This window comes from Cavia porcellus, unplaced genomic scaffold (genome assembly GCF_034190915.1).
Source record: "Cavia porcellus strain 051 isolate PalLab524CR breed Dunkin Hartley unplaced genomic scaffold, mCavPor4.1 scaffold_31, whole genome shotgun sequence".
NCBI lineage: Eukaryota > Metazoa > Chordata > Mammalia > Rodentia > Caviidae > Cavia > Cavia porcellus.
The window spans coordinates 26,150,944-26,173,581 of record NW_026947514.1 but is presented as its reverse complement, the minus strand read 5'-3'; the positions used below and the strand labels follow the sequence as shown (position 1 = coordinate 26,173,581).

The following is a 22,638-nucleotide window of genomic DNA, read 5'->3' as shown; positions in this document are numbered from 1 at the left end:
AAAAAAGAGTGGAGATGCTATACGGAGCCCACTGTCCTGACTTCCTAGGATAGCCCATGCCATGTTTTCCAGACACAGTGTGTACTTTATAGGGGCTGGGGACTTAGCTCAGTGGCATAAGCGCTTGCCTTGCAAGTGTGCGGTCGTGAGTTCGATCCCCGGTACCGACAAAAAAAAAAAAAAAAAAAAAGAAATCTCGCAGCTCTCAGTGCAGATAGAAGTAATGGACACTACAGGAACTGATGTGATTTGTACTGAAGAATTTTAAGTGGAAAAGAGGGTTGACAGCTGTGGATACCTGTTAAATATTTCTGTACTTCTGCCCTGTGGGAATCACAAATTCAGTACATCCAAAAGAGAAAATAGAAGTGATCATCTTCCCATCATATCCCTTTCCTCTCTCCTCCCCTTTCTCCCTCCCACCCTCTCATACCTGGGATTGTACCCAGGGCTAAATCACTAAGTACTCAGACTGAGCGCAAACGTTGGATTCTTCTGCCTCAGCCTCCCAGAGGGTTGGGATCAGAGGCTCTTACCGGTAGGTCCAGCTACTCCTCTTGTGCTGGTCTTGATTTCTCTAGCTCTGAACCCAGTGCTGATCCGTCTTGCAATCACTCTGGTGCAAAACCTGACTTATTTTTGTCTCCTCTCCTAATTCTACACAGTAAATTTCACCTACAGGAAATACTGAAAATTCGTAAAAGCAACAGGGTATAAACGTAGGCATTTAATGGAACTATTTTAGCACAGTGTAAAGTATTGTTCTGGTCATATTCTTATGCAAACATAGTTTTAAGTTTTTATATGAATACTTTCAAACTACATTTTTGAGCACACTTTTTATTAACTGTAACAGCCATACAGAAATATACTGTATCATAAATCAGTAACTTTTCATGTCATTAAATATCTTTCCATAACAACAATTTCATAAGGCCATAAGTTATTCTGTCCCAGAGATGGGCTAGAATTTAACTAACCCCTTTAGTAGCAGTTCTGGATTTTTTTTTCAAGTCTTTTCACTCCTCAGCAATGCCGCAGAAATAAATTTACCTGCATTTAAGATATTTGCACCCATTTCCAAGTCTTCCTTAGACTAAAATTTTTAGGAAAATTTCTGAGCCAAAAGCCATATGTGTGTTTAGAAATAATCTTTTAATTTTTGAATAGTTTCAGGTTTATAGAAAAATTGTGAAGATTTTGAGTTGGGAGCATTGCTCACTGGTAGACTACTTGTTTAGTATGTGCAAGAGACACTGAGTCTGGTCCCCAGCACTCCAGAAAAAAACTGAAGATTCTACAGCTTCCACATAACCTACAAGCAGTTTCCCTTATTGTCATCTTATATTAGTACAGCACGTTATCACAATTAAACAATATTAATAAACTATTATTAACTATACTCCATTCTTTATCTAGATTTAATTTTTTCCTAATAAACATTTTCTATTCTAATATTCCATCCAGTATATCACACTCTGTTTAGTTGTCAAGTGTCCTTAAGCGTCTCTTGGCTGTGACAGTTTCTTAAACTTTCCTCATTTATTTTTTGCGATAGGATTCTGTTATGTAGTCCAGGCTGGCCTTGAATTCACTTTGAAGCTCAGGTTGGCCTGGAACTCACGTTGATCCTCTTGTCTTAGTCTCCTGAGTGCTGGGATTACAGGCATGTGTTACCACACCAGGAATTTTCCTTCTCTTTGATCTTCATAATTTTGAGGAATTCTGGTCAGGCATTGTGTATGATGTTCCTCAACTGGGGTTTGTTTCCTTTCTTACAGTTATGTCAGCAGTTAGGATGGGTCTAGCTTTAGTGATAAGGAAAATTAAAACTATAGCACAAATTTGCAGGAAAAGGGTTTAATTAAAAGAGAAAATAAAGGAGAGCACAGCTTCGACAAAGAGCAAGCTGGTTCCCTAACAAGCAAAGTAAGAGCGAATGGGAAAGTATTTTAACTTGAATAGCTGGAGGGTAGGAAGAGGATCAGACTGGTCCACTCACAAAAGAGAGGGCTGGGGGCTGGGGATTTAGCTCAGCTGCCTTGCAAGCAGGCAGTCGTGAGTTTGATCCCTGGTTTCGATAAAGAGGAAAAAGACCAAAAAAAAAAAAAAAAAAAAAAAAGGAGAAGGCTAACTTATAAGGATCAGCTGAAATGGATGGATCAGGGTCCAGTGGATCATTATCTCAGTTTTGGTTTCCATAGATCTGAAGGAATTCTTATGATATGAGGGACAAGAGATATTTTCACATGGGAAAATCTCAATCCTGTGAGGTTCTGCTAGAATCCGAGGTGACCTTCAGTGTAATGCCACCACTGAAGGCTTGTGTAGTTGAATGTTTCTGTAAATTACTTATCTCAGAGTCTTCAGTCTTAAAGGGGCACATGACTATGTAAATTCAGGGCTATCAACCCCATTTTGCCAATGTTTAGGCATATACTCCCATAGGTTTAGCATACCTATGTGCAGAGCTGAGATGGTATTTAACTTAAAGTTTTAAGGTAACAAGACTGTCAAAGGAGGAGGAGGAGAAAGAGGAAGAGGAAGTCCAGCTTTGTTCTGATTTTTAATTACCTATTGAACATCTGTAGACCCAAGAGGTCCCTTTTATGTCTCAAATTGCCTCAGAAGAAAACACAAATCATGCTTTTAATGAGTAGCAGGTTAAAGACCCAGAATTTATTTTTTCCTCTATCCCTATGGTGGTCTCTGTGTCAGTTTGACCAGGGTTACAAATTTTGGAAGGAAAGTACTATAAAGTGCCACTCTCTGTCCATCAAGTTCACACAGTGTTAGCATGATGCATCACTGTTGATGCTAACCTTGATCACTGTTGATGCTGAGATAGTGTGCCTCACGTTTTTCCACCATAAAGCCACTCATTTTGCCTTCATCCGATACTCTGTACTCATTGGAAAGGAGTCACACAGGGAGCTGGGAGTTAAGCTTGGATGCTGTATACACAAATTAGGAGTGTTCTGCACGCTGTACCGCTGAGCTACATCTCCAGCCCTTTTGTAGGAAATTTCTCTTCCCCACTTATTAACTTTGTCACTCATTTACATCAGTATGGGATCATGAATATTTCTTTTATACTTTAAGCTATATTTCAACACTACTTGTTTTATTGTTCAAGGTAAATATATATATTTTGGTACGGGGAATCAAACTCACAACCTTGCGCTTGCCAGTCAGGTGCTTGTGCCGCTGAGCCAAATCCCCAGCAAGGTAAGTATATATTTTTTTTCTTTTTTCTTTTTATTGGTACCGGGGATCGAACTCATGACCGCCTGCTTGCAAGGCAGGTGCTTATGCCGCTGAGCTAAATCTCCAGCCCCAGATAAGTATATTTTTAATGCTTTGAGTAACAATGCAAAATCGTCCCCTTTCAAAGTTCATGCCGTCTTATAAGGGTAAAAATCAAGATCCATTTCTCTTTAGCTTAACAAATCTTCAGCGCCCAACTTTCTGACGCCCACTGGCGAGATGAGGCTAGCCTGCGGGGTCTACTCGGGTTCCACACAGGAGCCACAAAGACTATTCTTGCCCCCCACCGAGCAGCTCTCCCCGCCCTCTGCCCTACAGCAGTTTTCCCGTGGCCCCGCCCACCACATGGCGGAAGCGATCGCGACCCCGGGCGGAAGCCGCTGGGTCCTGGCGGAAGCTCTGGCTCGGGGCGGGCTCTCCGTTAGCCCCTCCCATTCTGCCACCGCCCCACCCCTCCGGCCCAGACCGGAGATGATGTCAGAGGGGGAAACTCCGGCGGGGAGGCTGGCCCCCAAAAGCGGTGCCAGTTGGAGGTGGCTGCGGCAGCCGGTGAGAGGGGGTGGAGCGGGTTGAGAGGTTCGGGGTTCGCCACTGCCGGGGGATCCGGGCAGTGGTCTGCGGCTGGGCGGCTAAGGATTTCTAGCGGCCGTGGCTCCCCGCGGGAGGAGCGAGAGTGGCGGGCCTAGCCCTGCGGGGCCTGTTGCCCCCATCCCGGGTGGTGAGGTGTCTGTGTCCTGGGCTACTGTCTTCCTGTATTCTCCTTTCGGCAGGCGACAGCGTGAGGGATTGGCGTCTTGGGTCTTGGTCGCAGTAGCTCTCGGGGGCTGACCGGAGGGTGGGGAAAAGTCCTTCCAAACAGGTTATCTTTTGGGGTCCCCCCCCACGTAAGTGGCCCATGGTATAACTCTCGATCGCAGAGGGAGTCTGCTTGTTGTTTAGCGGTTTCCGACTTAGAAGGGCAGACTCTACTGCTTCGGGTGAGCCCAAATTCGAAGTTGCCTCCTGCCTCCCTGCCTTCCACAACTCCCATCCTACTTCTGGCTCTCCTATACTGTCTGTCAATTCCTGTCGTGACAGTCTTACCCCTCCCTGGGCCGGTCCTGGTCCCTGGGGCCTCTTGGGGTGTTGATCTGAGCGAACCTGGAGGTGTGGGAGTCTCAGGGCTCTTCTGGTCACTATGTTTGAATTGTAGTCTGAAAGGCAGGAAAAGGATTCCGCGCGAGTATTTGACTACAAGTTGTTTGATAATTTCGTTCCAGTTTGTGCATTTGTGCAGTTGTGCAAGGGTTTTAAAACAATATTACTTTATGAGGAAATGAGATTTATAACTGCTATTTCTACTTGTTTGTCTATTTCGGTCATAGTCACGGTACTATTCCAAACCCCAGCAGGAATCCTAAACTACTAATTATTTAAACAGTCATACTCTTTTAGTGTATGTGGCTTTTGACACCTTGAAGTTCTGCTTGGGTGGTCATTTTGTAGCCAGGTGTCTGTGTTGCTCCCATAAATATGTCACATAAGCTAGAAAACTTTTCCTAGCTTTGAATTGATTGGCATAGAGACAGTGTGAGAACAGATTTTTGAAAGTCCTTTGCAAAATGTAGATTGCATGAACAGAAATATGGGCTGAGAGTGGCGAGCTACCTAGTTTTCCGTTCTGATTATGGTCTTGAAATACTTTGAACTTAACAAGAGCTAGGCAGAAAGTGTTAACTTATTATGTACTTTATTAAGTGTTGCACACATTAGCTTTCTTTTTAAAAGAGAATTTTAAAACTTGCTTCTACTACTACCCCTTGAAAGGTTTGCCTCTGAAGTGTAGTTTCATGAGTGAATAGAAATACAGGAAATTTTGAAAAGCAGTTAGCCAAAAACTTCATTTCCACCCCATCCCCATCACTTTAGCTTCAGTTATATTCCGTGTGTGTGTGTGAGAGAGAGAGAGAGAGAGAGAGAGAGAGAGAGAGAAACATTGAGAGAGAGGTTGTGCAGCACCAAAGCACATAATTAGGATGATCAGAATGGGGAGAGGAGCCTAAAACTTTCTAATTTTTGAAAATAAATGACACATTCTATAAGGTTCTCTACCTAGTAGCTTCCAGATGGCAGTTGGTACACCTGCATCACTACAGATTCTTGGATCTCTTAAACTGCAAGCTGTCCTCCTTAAGTGTGTTGCTTCTCTTTCTGTTCCCTGCCACACACATTCTCAGCAGTGAACCAGATTCCAGTCTCAATACCATAGTGCTACTGGATCCCACCCTGTATGCTCCCAACTCTACTGTGACTTTAAAATTGTGTGTTTTTTCTGTTCCTCTTTGAGAAGGCATTGTATAATCTTTTGGGGTCTCATCACTTTGTAATTCACTGATAAGTTTAATTGGGGAGGGAGGGAAGAGATCTATTCCAGAGTTTGCTTGTTTTTGCTATACCTCAGTTATCTTGTGAGTGGTCAAGTTTTTGTACTTAAGAACATGTTGGAATCAGGCATTTAACAGGGATAAGACATTTTTAGTGGCTTAAGGAGGCAAGGATGGTGGGAGCATTATCTTATGTGAATCCAGCTACAAGCTGTCTACACATGGGCAAGACTCCTTAATCTATTCATAGAACTATTTGAAAACAACATCCTATTCAGGGTTTTTTTTTTTTTTTTTTTTTTTTTCATTTTTGAACTTTTTCTTGGCAGATGTGGCCTCATGGATGAGCTGGTGCATGACTTAGCCTCAGCCTTGGAGCAGACATCTGAGCAGAATAAGCTTGGTGAGCTGTGGGAAGAGATGGCCCTGAGCCCTCGCCAGCAGAGACGCCAGCTTCGGAAACGGCGGGGCCGGAAGCGCCGGTCTGACTTTACTCATCTGGCGGAGCACACCTGCTGCTACAGCGAGGCCTCTGAGTCCAGTCTGGATGAGGCCATTAAGGACTGTCGAGAAGTTGCCCCTGCCACCAATTTCAGTGATTCCGATGACACAATGGTAGCCAAACAGCACCCAGCTCTCAGTTCCATTGTTAAGAGTAAGCAACATTCTTGGCATGAATCTGACTCCTTTACTGAAAATGCACCCTGTCGGCCACTCAGGCGCCGGCGGAAGGTGAAGCGAGTAACTTCAGAGGTGGCAGCCAGCCTTCAGCAGAAGCTGAAGGTGTCAGATTGGAGCTATGAGCGAGGCTGCAGGTTCAAGTCGGCTAAGAAGCAGCGTCTGTCTCGCTGGAAGGAGAATACTCCCTGGACCTCATCAGGCCATGCCTTGTGTGAATCGGCAGAAAATAGGACTTTCCTAAGCAAAACAGGAAGGAAAGAAAGAATGGAATGTGAAACAGATGAACAAAAGCAGGGCTCTGATGAGAACATGTCAGAATGGTGAGACTCCCTCGCTGTCAGATTTTCCTAGTTAATTTTACCCGAAAGACAAGTGCAGTCCCTTGATGAACTCTTTTTTCCTAACCAGCCATTCTAGTTTGGCTTTGTGACCTTCCCTGAATTAATCAGAAGTTTTCTCTAGTTTTTAAAGTAACATTTATGATTCTGATTCCTTCCAAGAAGGTTCTATGTAATAGAAACAGTTTGAGTCAAAAATTGTGTATTCCAAATGCATAATCAAGAAGTTAACAATTTGCTGCTGTTTATACTATATAATCCACAAACATATATTGTTCTTTAGAACAAGGGTCTTAGCAGAGGCTGGTGATATAGTATATGTGAGAGAGAGAATGCCTAGGTGCCACCAGACAAATGCACTCTGTAAATGTTTCTGGTAAGCTGCACTTTTAAGAATCATGTTTAGCCTGTAATCCCTGTACCCAGAAGGCTGAGACAGGAGGAACATTGTGGGTTTGAGGCCAGCCTGGGCTACAAAGTGAGTTCAAGGCCAGCCCAAACTGCATAGGGAGACCCTGTCTCAAAAAGACCACCAAAAAAAAAAAAAAAATCATGCTGTAGATATTTTGGGATCATACTTCTGCTCTCTGTCACTTGTGTATGAGTGTACTTTTTAATGACAGACTTTCGAGTTGTCTGAATACATTGTGAGCTTTGAAAATATCAGTGCCAAGTGATACTAATCTTAGACCAAATAAGATCAGATCAGAGAAATTTGTCTCTAAATGGCTAGATGTTTAAATGTCAGTGTAGCTTTTGAAATTTTTCTACATTGCATTCCCAGGAAGATTGATGCTCTCCAACTTTTTACTTTAATATTATTATTATTAATCTGTCACTTTCTCAATGAGGATCCTGTTGGTGTTCTGGGTAAGACTGTATTTGGGTACACTGCAGGATATTTAGCATCTTTTCAGTGTTCCTACCCTTCATAAAATCAACCCAAATGTCCTAGAGGGGTGACTCTTAGGTGGGTTGAATACTCTTGGTTGAGATAGTTGTATATTCTGTTACTGTTAATTAAGATTCAGTGTCATTTATTAAGCACTGTACTACACACTGGATATTGTGTTTTAATGTTCACAGCTTTGCTGTATGGTAGAATTTCACTATTTCTATTTCATAGAAGAGGAAGCAGGTTTAAGAGAGTTTAGTTAATTGGCTCAGGGTCACCCAGTCCCTCGCGTTTCACCGTGTTTTGCTTGGTTTCTTCCATGCTGGTTTCTTCCGTGGCCCTTTTTCTGTTTCGTTTTAACTTTTACAACTGTAGAGCATATGACCCTTCTTAGGAGTTTGCTTCTTCAGAAGTTTTATCTTAAAAACAAAGACATCAGAGATTAGGCTGTGTCACTAACAGGACAAACCGTGTAGGTGCCTGTGTCACTACCTTTATGGATGGTTTTTAGTCCAGCTTTCTTACTAACTTTGAATTTGCAGGTGTGGTCAGTTACCGTATGGTAACAAGTTGGTCCACAATTTGGCTTTCCTAGTTTTTCACTATTCTAAGGCTGATTTATACAATTTATATGTGTATTTTTGGATTATAAAAGTCTCTTTTTCCTTATGCTATTTTTAACCAAACAAGAATTGCATAGTCAGCTTGTAGCCTTTCAGGATATTAAAGCCCTCCTTTGAGGTATTCAGGATTATTTTAATATTGAGTATATATACCTTGTAATTGTATGGTCGAGAATGATGATTTTAAAAATAATCACTTGGAATGATAGTTTGTGTATATGTCTTCCCCAGAATTTTTGTTAAGCTGTGAAATAATTGTGTGTGTTAGAGACTGTTAACTGTCTACTCTAAGGTACATCTGCAAGTGCAAAGCGAGTGGCCTAGCAGTGACATGCTTTAGTTTTTCTTTCCCTTCTTATCCCAGACCATCTATTACAGTGAGGTGGTGGTAATATAAATCTAATTATCTCAGAGGCTGAGAGATTGAAGTAGACAGAAGTTCTTCTGAGTTTCTTTCTCTTTTTAAACTAAAGAAACCTGTTTTTCCCATTTGGACTACTTCCCTGATCTGTGACTCAGAGTTCCTTGAGTAGTATGGTGTAGAGTCCTGTAGCTATGACGGAATAGCGAATGGAGTAAGAGCAGACAAGAGAAAGAGAAAAAAATAATCTTTAAAATCTAGTTATTCAGGAGTCCTAAATTGCCCTTGACTTGTCTTCTTTTGTGTATAGTTATAAACAGAAATGCTTTGTTTTATTCTGCCTGAATTTCTTTTTTTTTTTTTTTTTTTTTTTTTGTCTTTTTCATTTTTATCGGTACCGGGGATCGAACTCACGACCACCTGCTTGCAAGGCAGGTGCTTATGCCGCTGAGCTAAATCCCCAGCCCCTACTGCCTGAATTTCTTCCGTGGGGGAAGAGAGATGATTCTTACTTGGCTTCATATTGTATCCAGACTCTCTTCAACAGTGAAGTGGAACGTTTGTGTTTTAATATTCAAGCTGCTCTCAATTATGATCCCTTTTTATGTATTCCAAATGCTGTGGATTGAACTCGGTCTTGTGCCTGCTAGGCAAGTGGTGTACCACTGAGCTTCATCCCCAGTCCTTCCTTCAGTTACTAAATACACTTTACAAAAGGGCTAGCATGAGCGTGTAAGTAGGTAATAGTGTATGACTCGGATATCATTCCATCTTTGTGAGTTGATCCTGTCAATTCTGTCCCCCTACGTTAGAAGAAGCACTTTCAAGAATCCTCTTGGTTACTAGTTAATACATCTGCTTAAATGTGACAGTTTATTTACATAGGGACCAAAGTATAGAACTTAATTTTAATAGTGGTATTGAGGGTGTCAGTCATGATCCACCTTGTAAAATTAAGATCATTAAGTTTAAATTGATTTTGTCAGTGGATAGTTTTAAAAAGGATGGAAAGATACTTTAGATTTAAAAAAGTTATGTCTCAGTCAGCTTTATTTCTAGTTTCCTTAAATCCTCTTTTTGCTGCCTAGGCGCTGAGTAGTTTAAAGATTAACCAGTATTTCTGTTTTGCTTCTTTCTTTCTGTTCTTCCTTCTGTTCTGTACCAACTTTGGAACTTACAAGTTCTGAAGAACTGAAAATGATTAGTGTATAGATTTTTTTAAGTGTTGCATGAAAATCAAATAGTTATTTTAATTTTATCCTTGTTTGTGTTTTTGTGGATATTTTAAAATGGGGCAACACTTACAAAATTACTTTCTATAGATTTATTAAATTGTCTGTATAGCAGCTATTAGTTAGATGACCATGGTCTAATTTTGCTCGGTTTTCAGTAATGCGTCGTTTGTTTTCCTTTAATGTTATTTATCTTCTTTTTCTTACATAAATGACTTGGTTAGGTGATGGCCTGAAGTCACATTCAGGAGCCTTCCTAAGGTGATGTATTAGAGGCTGTTCTCACAGAAAAGAAAATATTCCCTTCTCTTGGAAGGCAAGTGACAGAGATAGAGTGCTAACCCTCCCCCTCCTTCTGCAGCCCAAGCTGACCTTCTGAGGCCCCTTGGTGCTTCTTGTTTTCTTATTTTTATAGAAAATCAATATCCCTTCTGACACAAACAATAGCTCAGAAGCAAGAATAAATGGGAGAAAGCTGAGATCTCTGTCCATCACCTCTCACTTTAACTCCCCCAAACTCTTTAATTATGAGCATGCTTTACTCCAGGTGTTTGTGACAGTGAAATTGCTAAATGAGGACCATTTTAACCAAAGATTGGGTGATCAATAACACTCTATAGCAGTAGCTTGTTGGATCAATAGCATTCATTATTTCATGGTTAAGGTAAGTAGCCTCCTTTGCAAGTGGAGGTCATTAATCAGGGGTTACTGAAGCTGAGGAGAAGAATATATGTGCTAGGTTGGTGATGTTCTGTTTTCTAGGAACACTGACCAAGAATGTACTTACCATTCCTGCAGTTCATAGTATTCATTGGAGAATGCTGGCTAGCTAGCATCACTTATATAGATTTATGCAGAGTTTTGTTGGTATATCCTCGGGGAACAAATGTAAAAGAAGACTCCTGAGGTGGATATGGTACTATTGTATTTAAAGGTCTATCTCTTGAAAGAGTGTATCATTCTTGAAAGAAACATTGAAGTTATTCTATGGCTCTAGAGGAAGGGACTAGGACTAGGGGTTAAAAACAGTGTTAAGTGTTACCTTAGTATAAAATATAACATTCTTTTATAACTGTAAAAATAAATAATCATTTTACCAAGTTTTTGCTCTCTGGTGGGAGTGGCCTGAAGACTGCTATTACTCTAGAGCTGAGGAGGTTGGACTGAAACACTTCAAGGACCCTTGGAACACGATCTTGTGATTTTTCAGTCACTACCTACCTTCTACCATTGTAACATTAGTTTTAAAAGGCATCTGATAAGCAGCCTTAACTGCTTTCTAGAATATTTATTAAAAAAATCCAGTATTTGCCCATTCACATAGTCAGAAACCAAAAAGCAGTTAGATTATTGCCAGAAGTTCCTGAAACTACGGTACAAGGCTAGTACAGCTGTGTTTGGGAATGCATTTGCAGACTGGCATTAGCAGTGCTGAGCCTGCCCTGACCCTGCAAGACTATGTGTCCTTTTCCATGGGCAGCCTTCCCAAATGCAAGGCCTGCTCAGTCAGGGAATTGGGGAGAATGTTGCTTTGGCTGGGGGTGTAGCTCAGTGGTACAGCTGCTTGCCTAGCGTGTTCAAGGCCCTGAGTTTGATCTCTAGCACTGGAAAATAAATAAGTAAGTTAAAGGTTTTGGACTGGGGGTATAGCTCAGTGATGTGGTGCCTGGCTGGCAAGCAAAAAGTCCTGAGTTCGATTTTTGGTATCCAAAAACAAAACAAAGCCAAAAAGTTGTTCTGTCCTCACTTCCTAGTCTGTATCTTTTGTTTTCTGTTTGGAGGCAGTGTCTCCCAGAATGCACTTGGTTAGGGAAGTTAAGTGTTTTGTGTGTATTTGTGTTTGTGTATAGGAGGCAGATACAGGGTATTGAGTCCTGGAAAATATAGTCTCTAAGAATAAAGCATGTGTGAGAAGAAAAGGCCTCTTTTGAATCCATCCTGGAGATTGTGGTGTTTTGTATACCATATTGAAGACTCCTGGAATGCAGCCAGAATCAGCCAGTGTGAGTTGGGCGGAGATCGTTTCTCTGTCTGGCACACCTGTATGAGACGAAAGCCCTGTGGGAGCACTGAGAATTAAGTTGGGGCTCTTCTCCTGGCCAGTTGTAGATCTGAGAAGAACATGTTACCCGTATCCATAGGAGAAGAGAATGGGACTAAAGGTAATCTATGCACCCTTTCTGTTGGCAAAGAAGAGGCCTTTGAATACATTCTGCAGAACAAGGGAAAGGGAACATTGTTCAGAAAGTTCAGAGGAAGAACAAGTCTTTGAAGATGATTGCCAGTGGGAACCAGGGAATATTTTTGCAAATCTTCATCAGGATGCAAGAATATGTAATCATTTGAAATAGAAGCAGTAAGTCATGGGAGAGAAAGATGGCTATCCAAAAATTCAGTAGTTGGGAAAAACTGTAGAGAAGCTTAAAATGTAATTGCAATATTAAATTGAAGGACAATTCATTCTGCAGAAAATTGAGTTGATGTTGTGGAAGACTTTTGGAAACTCTCCCAAAATACAGAGCATAGAGACCGAAGAAAGAAACCAAAGGAAAGGAAAAATTTAAAAGCTACAGTTAAAGAGAAAAAGTGTTTCTGAATTGAAAAAAACGTGCCTAAATATTAAAAGGGAAAGCTGATGAAAAGAGATCTCTACCTAAATGCATCCTGGCAGTATTTTTGCATTCTGCATTGTGGTGGAGGTGGCGGAAAAATGAAGAAAACCTGACTGGTATTCATCGTTCCCACAGGGGCTACATTAGCCTGTAGGTTTGAGGGGAAATGGGTTTTCATACCTCATCCTGAGTTTTACATAAAGATATATTTCATATGGAAAGTCAGCAGAACGACATTCTTTAGCGATTCAGGGCTCAGACTGTGTACTCAATTTACTCTGGACAGATATTCCATTCACCTGAAGATGAAGCACTGTTAGCTCTAAGAGCAGGTAAGTCTTACAGAGATGGGTGGGCTGCTCTGAGGTCCAGCCCCCAGCTCAGGAGCAGACCTGTGAGAACGATGATGATCTTGGCAAAGTAGACCTGATTGCAGTAGTCACAGTGATGGGCCCGAGAACTGGAGAGATCACTGCTTTCATGTGTGGGGCTGTCTGAATGAAACTGAAAAACAGCTTCTCTAGCCATTCCCCTAACGTACGGGAATACTTTTGGAATTGAAGTGAGTGTTTTCTCTAAGTCACTTTCAGTCATGTTTATCACCTGGTTCAGAAACCTGAGGTTATAAAGGTGCCGCTTTGACCCAGGAAATACAAGCAAGAGCAGGATGTCTTTGGGCAGTGGACCAGAGAGGGAGTTTTTCTGAAATTTAAACTATAATTCTAATTTTTGTGAAGTGCATTATTGTTTAATGAAGAAATTAAGGTAAAAATCTTTTGTTTTTAGAATGGTGATATAAACCTTTTATTTGTTTAAACTAAACAGTTACTGAAGGTTGAATCCAGGGCCCCATACGTGGTAGGCAAATACTCTACTGTTGAGCTATAACACTCACCTGTTTTAAATTTTATTTTATTTTATTTTATTTTATTTTATTTTTGTCTTTTTCCTTTTTATCGGTACCGGGGATCGAACTCACAACTGCCTGCTTGCAAGGCAGGCACTTATGCCGCTGAGCTAAATCCCCAGCCAGTTTTAAATCTTATTTTGAAACAGGACTTGCTATAAATTGCCCAGGCTGATCTTCAAGATCCTTCTTTTTTAGTCTCTTGACTACCTGGGATTACAGGTGTGTACCACACCTTGCCTGTTTATTTTAAAATATTAAAAGTGTAAAAGAGACCTCTTATTAAGCTACTAGGTTAGTAGGATCTTAAATAGAAGAAAAACACAACCAGGTGGTAACTTGCTAATACCTAATACCAGCGTGTGCCTGTGTGTGTTTTACTCTGTCCCCTTATCCTCGTTGTATTTTTTATTTTGAGATAGTGTTGCTACAGTCACTGAGTTACCTAGGCTGGGCTTGAATTTGTAATCTTGCTACCTTGGCCTTCCAGAGTGCTAGTGTTACGAGCGTGCACTACCATGCCTGGCCCGAAAGACAACTTCTGATTAGAGATGATAAACAGATTCTCTGCCTTTTGTTGTAGTTGTACAGGTATAAATTACCCCATTCAGTTCTGAATGTGTCAGTCTTTTGTGGGTAGGAATAGGGAAGGAGGATTAGCCAGTTCTCAGGTCAGAGGAACTGAACTTTCTTTTTTTCCCACAGTTTTGGAAATTTACAGAGTTGTCTTGCTGAAGCTAGGCGCTTTAATTACAAGTAGAATGTAATTATTTTCAAAGAAGAGTTTATAAAGCTTCTGTACTACCTGTTGCTGTGGGACAATCGCCCTACAGCTTGTAGCTTTGAACGGCAAACATTCCCTGTCTTCCAGTTCCAGTTCAGGAGTCTGCAAGCAGCTTGGCGGGTGGTTTTGCTTTAGAGTCAGTCCAGAAACTGCTGTCAAACCATTGGGAGGGGCTACAGCCAGTCAGAGTTTGAGTGGGCTGGGGGCTCTTCCAGGCTCCCCCACTGGCTTTCTCATTAGGCTGTTGGGCTTTTTCCACATTCTTCTCAGCCCCCAGCACTGTCATTGTCCTCAATACAGTAGCTGTTTCTTCCTGTGTGAGTGATCTTAGAGAAGTGTGTGTGACAGGATGGGCGAGTCCAGGTTGGAAGTACAGTCTTGATAACTGAATCTCAGGAGTGACAGCGTTACTTCTGCCATGTGCTGTTGGTTTACACAGATCAGTCCTGGCATGTTTGAGGACTACATTGGGGTGTAAAATAACCAGCGTATAGGTTCTGGGAATTTGTTACTACAGATGGCTACTGGCTGGCTGAAATATTTTTTTTCCTATCATATACGATAAAGTTTTGCTTTTTATTCATTCCTGTAAGTCAGTGTTCTCAGCTCAGGGACTACTGACATTTGGGCAAAATCTTTGTAGAGGGTCTGTTCTTTAAGTTGTGAGATCCATCCTGTAGACACTAGCATCCTCCAGTTGAAGCTGTAACTGAGATGTGTTTCCAGACTTTCCTAAATGACCCTGAGGGGAGGCATACAAAGTTGTTTCCAGTTGAAAACCACTGGTGCAGATGTTTTTGGTACTGAGGTTGGGTTTTTACCATTGATTCTGCTTTACCAACAAGATTGAGTTTCGAATTGAGAAAACTAAGACCCGAACATTGATCTCTCATCTAGAATAAATATGCTATAGTATTAAAACAAGTTTTATTCTTGCTGATTTGAAAATGAAGCCCTTTCACTGTTCCTTACCAGGCGGACAGTGCATTGTTAGAGCTTGAAGAACATTTCAAGTGAAAGCACATTCAGTTCTGTGCTAAGGTGTGTACTGTTTGGTTGTTAGTGTCATTTGTAGCTGGATGTGGTGGTGCACACCCGTAATTCCACACTCTAGAGACTAAAGCAGGAGTATTGCCATCCATTCAAGGCCAGTTTAGAATACATTGTAAGACCCTGTCTCAAAAACAAAACAAAAACAGAAGCCAGTGTTTGTCTTGCAATTATTTCAGCAGACAAGCGTATCAAAAGTGAGTTTTTGTGTTTTGTTTTGTTTTGCTGTTGGGAATTAAACTCAGGTTCTTGTCCAGCTTCTGTCCCACTGAGCTACACCTCTGACCCTCCAACAGCATTTGTTAGGCTGGATTCCTATGATAATATATTTCTGTGAAATAGACACCATTCGCAATCATCTGGTCTCCTGAGAGTGCCACTAATTACAAAGTTCAAGTTTAGGTGGACAAGCAAAACAAAACGAAACGTTATTTGCAGAATCTAGGTGATAGAATGTGTGTAAAAACTTTCAACTTGTGTATTTGAGAATTTTCATCAAAATGTTGGTGGGAAGATTAACTTTTAGAACTACTGTTTTTTGACTTTCTTTGCATTTCTTTTATTTCAGTTGGATGTGGCTCAGTTGCTAATATAGTAATTAGGGAATACAATAAGTGATTCAAAATCCAGGCCCTAATTTTATGTGTATCTTACTTAAGATGGTGATACACCGCTGAATAAAATATGGAAATATTTTTGAATGAAAGCCATCATAGAGAAGTGTGATGTATTATAATTTTACTTTCATGTCATTCTCAAGGCATTTCTTGATTTCTGAGTGTTAAGGTTAAGTTACAGATTCTCACCACTCTTTAGTATTTAGGAGTGTTTGTCTTTGGAAAGCATTCACCTCCCTGCCTCTTCATACCCTTTTCCTACTGTCTCAACTAAAACTTTCATAAAATGTATCACTTAAATTGTGATTAGAATGTCTCTTTGTTTAGTTTTAGTGTGATTATGGCAGCATCTGAGATGTAGGAAATATTTAATAAATACTTCCTAATGAAAGAATAGGAGAAATGGGGTGGAGGTATCTTTCCTTCTTTTCCTGTTAGAGATTCTTTTATTCTCTCAATTCAGAATTGGATTTTTTAAAGAATGTGTAAAGTATTTGAAAGATTACTGTACTTATCTAAAATGTTTGTGAAATAGTCTAGAAAGTTTTTGTTTTTGTTTTTTTTTTTTTTTTTTGGTCTTTTTCCTTTTTATCGGTACCGGGGATCCAACTCACGACTGCCTGCTTGCAAGGCAGGTGCTTATGCCACTAAGCTAAATCCCCAGCCCCTAGAAAGATTTTTGTATGCAAACCACTTGCAGGTTAGAATCCCCTAGCTCACATAAGAACAGGGAGTACAAAATGGCTCCTAAGGCAGAGACAGGAGACCCTGATGCCTCTAGGAGTGGCCACCATTTAAAGAGAGGACAAGGCTTTGTTAACCTGCTGTAGACATCGTTCTGTTCTGTTTTTTCCTCAAGATTCATAAAGGCTGGGTTTCTGTCTTTTGACTAAGCTTTAGAGAACCACAAATGGGATAGACATTATAGGTAGACTCAATTTTTTTCTTATGAAAAAGCTCATAGCAAAAAAGTTATAGGCAAAATTGAAGTCTTATAATTAGGAAAAAAAAATATGTGAGAGCCTGACATCTTTGAACTTTGAGACATATGATCTACAGAGATGCTAAAAGAAAATTGTCTGTTGAAAGGTATGAACTTGTTTTTAACAGATGTTAAATTGAACTAGCTATACATTAACATTTTGTATTTGACTAAATCATTATTAAAGTCATGCTGATCTGAGCCAGGGTGAATGAGGGCTGCACATCTGGAAGGCTTTGGCCTTAATTCTGAAGGGAATTTTGCCTTTGTTTTCTAGGTAGCAGTACGTTTTTACAGGGTGCAGCATAGTGTTTATGTGCAAGCATGCCTTGAAGCTCCTACTTTTTCCTTCTTAGCAAAATGTGCTAGCAACTTTTTATCTATGATTACATTTTCACAAGTTATTCTAAGAGAAGAAACAGAATTAGCAAATGCTATCAGATAATACGTTCGTTTCCAGATACTGATAAAATTGGGGATACATGATTCTTTTTTTTTTTTTTTTTTGAGACAGGGTCTTACTGCATAATCCAGGCTGGCCTCACACTCTCAGTGATCTTTCTACCTTAGCCTCAGACACGTACCACCACACCCAGCTGGACATAATTTTTTATGAAGAAAATATGTCTCTATTTTCCTTGAGTCCTGAGGATATTTCAATAGTATTATTACTACTGTAATGAGTATTTGTAGGAAATGGGCTGTTGGTTGGTTTAGCAGTACTGGGTTTGAACTCAAGGCATGCACACTGAGTTATATCCCCATCCATTTTTCATTTTTTGTTTTGATATAGGGTCTTACTAAGATCCTGAGTAGCCCAGGCTGGCCTTGAACTTATTATCCTCCTGCCTCAGTCTCCTGGAGTGCTGTGCTAGCTAAGTTCCAAAGCTCTTTCAGGTTTGTTTATTCTCTTGACATGCTGTTGATAAAGCAATACAAAATGTGCCTTGACAAGGTACCCTCACCTTCCTGATCCAGCAGATATTCTGTGAACCTGCCCCTTTTATTTAAAATATTAGAAGTCAGTGGATTCCTTGTAAAACAGATCATGGAAGCACTGTGTTATGTAGTGTTTACAAATGGCTGGAAATGAATAGGATTGAAAATTGATGGACTTTGTGATAAAATAGATGTTTAAATTTTAAATGGGAAATATTCACACAGAGGAGACTTTAGTCATTGCACAGCAAAACTTGTAACACATGTAGAACAAGGATCCACAAACTTTGTCTGTAAAGGGTAAGATGGTAAATACTTTAGAGCTTTGTGGGCGAGTCTATGTTATAAGACCTCATCTGTGCAGTTGAAAGTAAAGAAACCATAGGGTACGTGTCAGTGAATAAGTGTGACCTTGTTCCATTGAGACTTTTATTTACATACATTGAAATTTGAATTTCATATGATTTTCAAGTGTCACAAAATGTTTGTCTTTTGACACCTGCCCCCCCCAACCTTTAAAACTTTGAAACCTTTTTAACTTAACATGTCATACAAAAACAGGGGATATAGCATGTTTACTGATCCTAAGTCTCACTAAAACATGACATGACGGTGGGTAGACCCGTGGGCTAATTTGCTTTGTGTCTTTTCTTTTTTGTACCTGGCATCGAACTCACAGCCTTGCACTTGCCAGGCAGGCACTCATGCCACTGAGCTAAATTCCCAGCCCTGTATCTTTTCTTGATATCACAGGAAGTACAAAAGATAGTGTAAGATTTGCTTTATAATTGAAGTGAGAGGAGGAGAGATACAGTCACTGTGGTAGGACTTAATGGTATGAGAGCACTCAGGTTTTTCACATCTGCTCAGAATGCAAAAGGAACAGCATTAAGTTTAACAGGTACAGTTCCTTAAACGCCGCAGTGCACAGTACTTGGTGAGGATGTCTTCTGGATATCACTGCAGAACCCTTTGAAGGTTCTGGCAAGATAGCCTCATAATACATTGCTTAGAATGACCCCTGAGTGTCTTCTCTAAGTATACAAGAAAATAAAAGGAAAAGACCTATACAGAAATAGAGTGTTTTATTGACTTTCGCTGTGACAGAGCTCTTACATCTGTTATTCAGAGGCAAGCTTAAGTGAGCAAAAGATTGCTACTAATTTATTCAGTATTTGAAGTGTTAGTGTTGGCAAGGTATTTGGAAATGTTGCAAAATATAAAGTATTTTCAGAGTTTTGACCCAGGAATGTAGGTTAGGATTTTACCAATCTTGTTCCCTTTGTAGTATAGTAAAATGCTTTTTCTTTACTTTGATTTCTTCCATCTTCTAAGGTAGATGAAAAACAAAGTTGACTAGTTCCAAGGGAAATACTCCCAGTGAAGGAAATAGCTAATCTTGTCAAGGATAGAGAAATTTTTCTTGAACCATTTAATGAAGAGCAGGTAGAAAAAAGCAGCACAAGAAGCAGCAGGACCAGTTACTGTGTTTGTTTCATGAGTCAAATGGAATTTGGTTTTTTGTTTTTATGTTTAACTCCTTTCAAAATGAGTTTTGTGTGTTTGTTTAATATCAAGGAAAACATTAAATTTTAGAAACTACAACTTTTTCTATATTAATTTTCTGTCCATGGGTTTTTGTATGCTGCCTATAAGTGAGAAAAATGCAAAAGATGCTAGATGTCTTTTTTTTAATGCTAGATGTCTTAAAGCTGCATAATTTCATTTGAAATTGATTGTTGACAATATTTTTAAAATAAAATTAGAAAAAAATTGGCTAGTAAATGTAAATTTGCATTGTTTAGCGTATCGAACCAGTTGAGGTTACTTGGATCAGCTTTAATAAATATGATCCTAAACAAACAAAATGACTTTAGGTATTTTAAAAGTACTTTGAAATACAAGTAACGTTTTTAGCATTCTCTTATATATATTTTTATTTTTTGGGGGAAAATAGACATCACCTGTGGTTTCCCTATGAAACTTCTATATCTCTTTGGCTAATACACTGGAATGAAATTAAGGAAGCTTGGGGTGTTTCTGTTGGAAGACAGGAAGAATGTCAGTGATTTTTGACTGGAATTGATGAGTTCTGTGTATCACTTTTTTTTCCCCCCAGTGAAACCAGCAGTGTGTGTAGCAGCAGTGACGCCGGGCTCTTTACCAATGATGAAGGACGGCAAGGTAATCTCTATCCCAGCTTTGGACTATTGGTTCATTGTTTATGAGAGGATTAATGATTATAGGACTGGGGCTGGGGATTTAGCTTAGTGGCATAAGCGCCTGCCTTGCAAGTATGTGGTCATGAGTTTGATCCCTGGTACTGATAAAAAGAAAGAGACAAAAAAAAATGATTATAGGACTGACTCACTGAATACAGAGATTGTCTCTGGCAGTTCTGAAATTTTAGGACACATGTGAGCCATGTGGGAAACTATTAGCACTGCAAATAGCTCCTGGAAACTAAATAGGCCTACAATTGGCTCCTGAATCTGCATTTTCTCCCAGTATCTAAAGTATCCAAGTATCTTAGGCAGGTCGTTCATATTTTGAGACTCAGTGGTCTCGGATAGTGATGGTGAACCCTGTAGAGCTTTCATTGATAACAGACAGCTAGCTGCCACGCACTTGCCATCACTGGTCTAGGGGGTTAAAGTGTCAAGGCTGGGACTTTGGGAATACTTTTTCTTGGAACCATGGAATATTCTTACTGTACTATTCCCTTTTTTGGATAAAATATTTTTATTTTTGTAGAGAGAATTTTACCTTCTTTGTAAGTGATTATAGTGTGCTAGGTGAATATTTTATATAAAATGTCTTCTCTCAATTTAAAATGCCTAAATATTAATATAAAGCCCCGTGAATAAAAGAAGTGTATGTTAATTTCTAGCTCTTTATTTTTACTACTTAAAGAATAATTTGAAATTTCACATTGGTATGAAGCCATTTTACTCAATTCTTGTTCTCTAGACTTACATAGGATCCCACTACTTGTATGCCAATAAGAATTTCATTCCTTTTCAGATTGTATTTTTCTTAATCTACTCAAGAAATGTGTAGATCTCCGAAATCCCTTCTAGTGCTGAAATCCAATGATCTTTCTGCAAAGGTTGAGTGATTAAAGGACAGGCACAATGGCTGCATGTCTAGGTCAGTCTAGTTAGGCTCCCTAGAATTGGAGAATCCGGGTCCTCTGGAAAGGGCCTGTGGAGAGGGTATCTCAGCCACACCTCAGAGTTGTAGGATAGAGACAGCTTCATCTCCATGCGGTCATTGTGCTTTCTCCTATAAAGGAGGCTATTGTGAGTAGCTTTTTCCTCCCTGATTTTGAGAGAACCAGGAATCCCTAGAGGCTGAGGATGCGCAGATAGGCTCCTCAAGCTAGTCTTGATTCTGTTATGCTAAGAAAGGCTGGTTGTCTTACGTGGATGATCTGGCATATACTCTTTAGTTACTAGTGTTTGCCCTTTTTCTTTGATTTTACTACTTTTCAGAGGTTATGAGTTACACAGAGGTGTAAGAAAATGTGGATCTGTTACAGTAAATCAGGTTTTGAGCCTTCAGAAAGTATTTTCATTAAAAAAGACTGCTCGATTTACATTGAAAGCTTATAGAATAGTCTGCAGCCTCAACTCTTTGTCTCTGTCTCACTTTTACACATTTAGTGGTTTTTAGATGCTTAAAGTTCTCAGCGCAAAGCAGTGCTAATTTCAGTTTCCATATCATTGTTTATGCTGGTCTCTGTTTGAAATCTTGTCGTTATTTTTCCTTGACTTGCAGACACTGGTCTTCTTTTGCCCCTTTGGGGCACAGTCATGGCTATGTCAGTGGACTTTTTTGCTTACAGTTTTCTATTGTATTTGTCTAATAGGAGGCATCAAAAGAAGAGTGGAGAAATGAATGAGATTGGTTGTATTAATGAAATTTTTATTATGATAATGCTGCTTAACTGCCCTACAATTTCAGTGGTTGACCACATTTATTTCTTGCCTCGGGTTGTGGGTTGGCTGTGGTTCATTTGATCTTGCCTGGACTCAGCTGGTTTCTGGGCTTCAAGTTTTATCTACTCCTTGCATCTTTTTAGGCTAAAGAAGCAGGATGGAATTCTCATGCCGGAAGACATAAATGCCAAGTGACCAAGCCAGACTTGCGTATTTAAGCCTTTGTTTAAATCACACCTATTAATGTTCTGCTACTTTCGGCAAGGCATGTGACCAAGCTCAGCTTCATGAGGATGAGGAAGCGCGCTCTGTCTGATGGAGAAGGAAGGCACCATGGCAAAGGGCGGGGGTGTGGATGAATTATTCTGTTACAGGGAGGTCCTGAGGACATTGGGTTATAGCTTTCCCTGGCTGCCTTTCTGTTGGGTTGTCTGTTGACAGTCGTTTCGTTCCTCTGTTGGAAACTGCTTCTTCTGTTTGACAGATTTTGCCCAGTAGTGCAGTTCTCTCTCTGGGCTCTGATAACCATTCTTTCCCACTCCAGGTCTAGCACTGGTAAAAGCTGCTTGCTGTGCTGGCTTTGGGTATCAGCATTTCTTGTTGGTTTCTTGGTCTGTATCTCTGTAACCTTGTAAATAGTCACTTAATGAAAATACCCTCAAGTATCCTGTTTCCGTGTGCATGTTTACTGAAAAGATTCTGACTGATAGCCCTTACTCTTTCTTTGTGCCACTGTATTTTTGTGTTATTAAGAATTGAATCGAGGGCCTTCCACTGAGCCATGTCCTCAGCCCTCCTTTTATACTTTAAATTTTGAGACAAAAATCCTTCTAAGTCACTAAATTGCCCAAGCTGGGTTCAGATTTTCAGTCTTCTTGCTTAGCCTCCTGGAGTGCTGAGAGTATAGGCATGCACCACTGTGCCTGGCTATCGTTCACTTTTTATGAGAAATTTGAATATAGGAAAAAAAAAACCCTTAAGAGTAGCTAGCTTTGCAATAAGGAATATGTATAGTTTTAAATCCCTGTGTTTACCTGTACACAGAG

At 40.1% G+C, this 22,638-nt stretch overlaps 1 protein-coding gene across 4 annotated transcripts in view; it reads left to right on the top strand.

The window, feature by feature from the left end:
- The first annotated feature begins 3,700 nt into the window (after window positions 1–3,700).
- The window catches only part of Gpatch2l (G-patch domain containing 2 like), a 51,422-nt gene continuing 32,484 nt past the window's right edge, over window positions 3,701–22,638 (top strand). For all 4 annotated transcript variants that reach the window (XM_013155294.3, XM_003472440.5, XM_013155295.3 and 1 more), the window contains exons 1-3: window positions 3,701–3,816; window positions 5,960–6,631; window positions 19,771–19,835. In XM_013155294.3, the coding sequence (XP_013010748.1) occupies window positions 5,970–6,631; window positions 19,771–19,835 (727 nt within the window). In that variant the 5' untranslated portion in view covers window positions 3,701–3,816; window positions 5,960–5,969. The remainder of the gene's footprint in view (window positions 3,817–5,959; window positions 6,632–19,770; window positions 19,836–22,638) is intronic.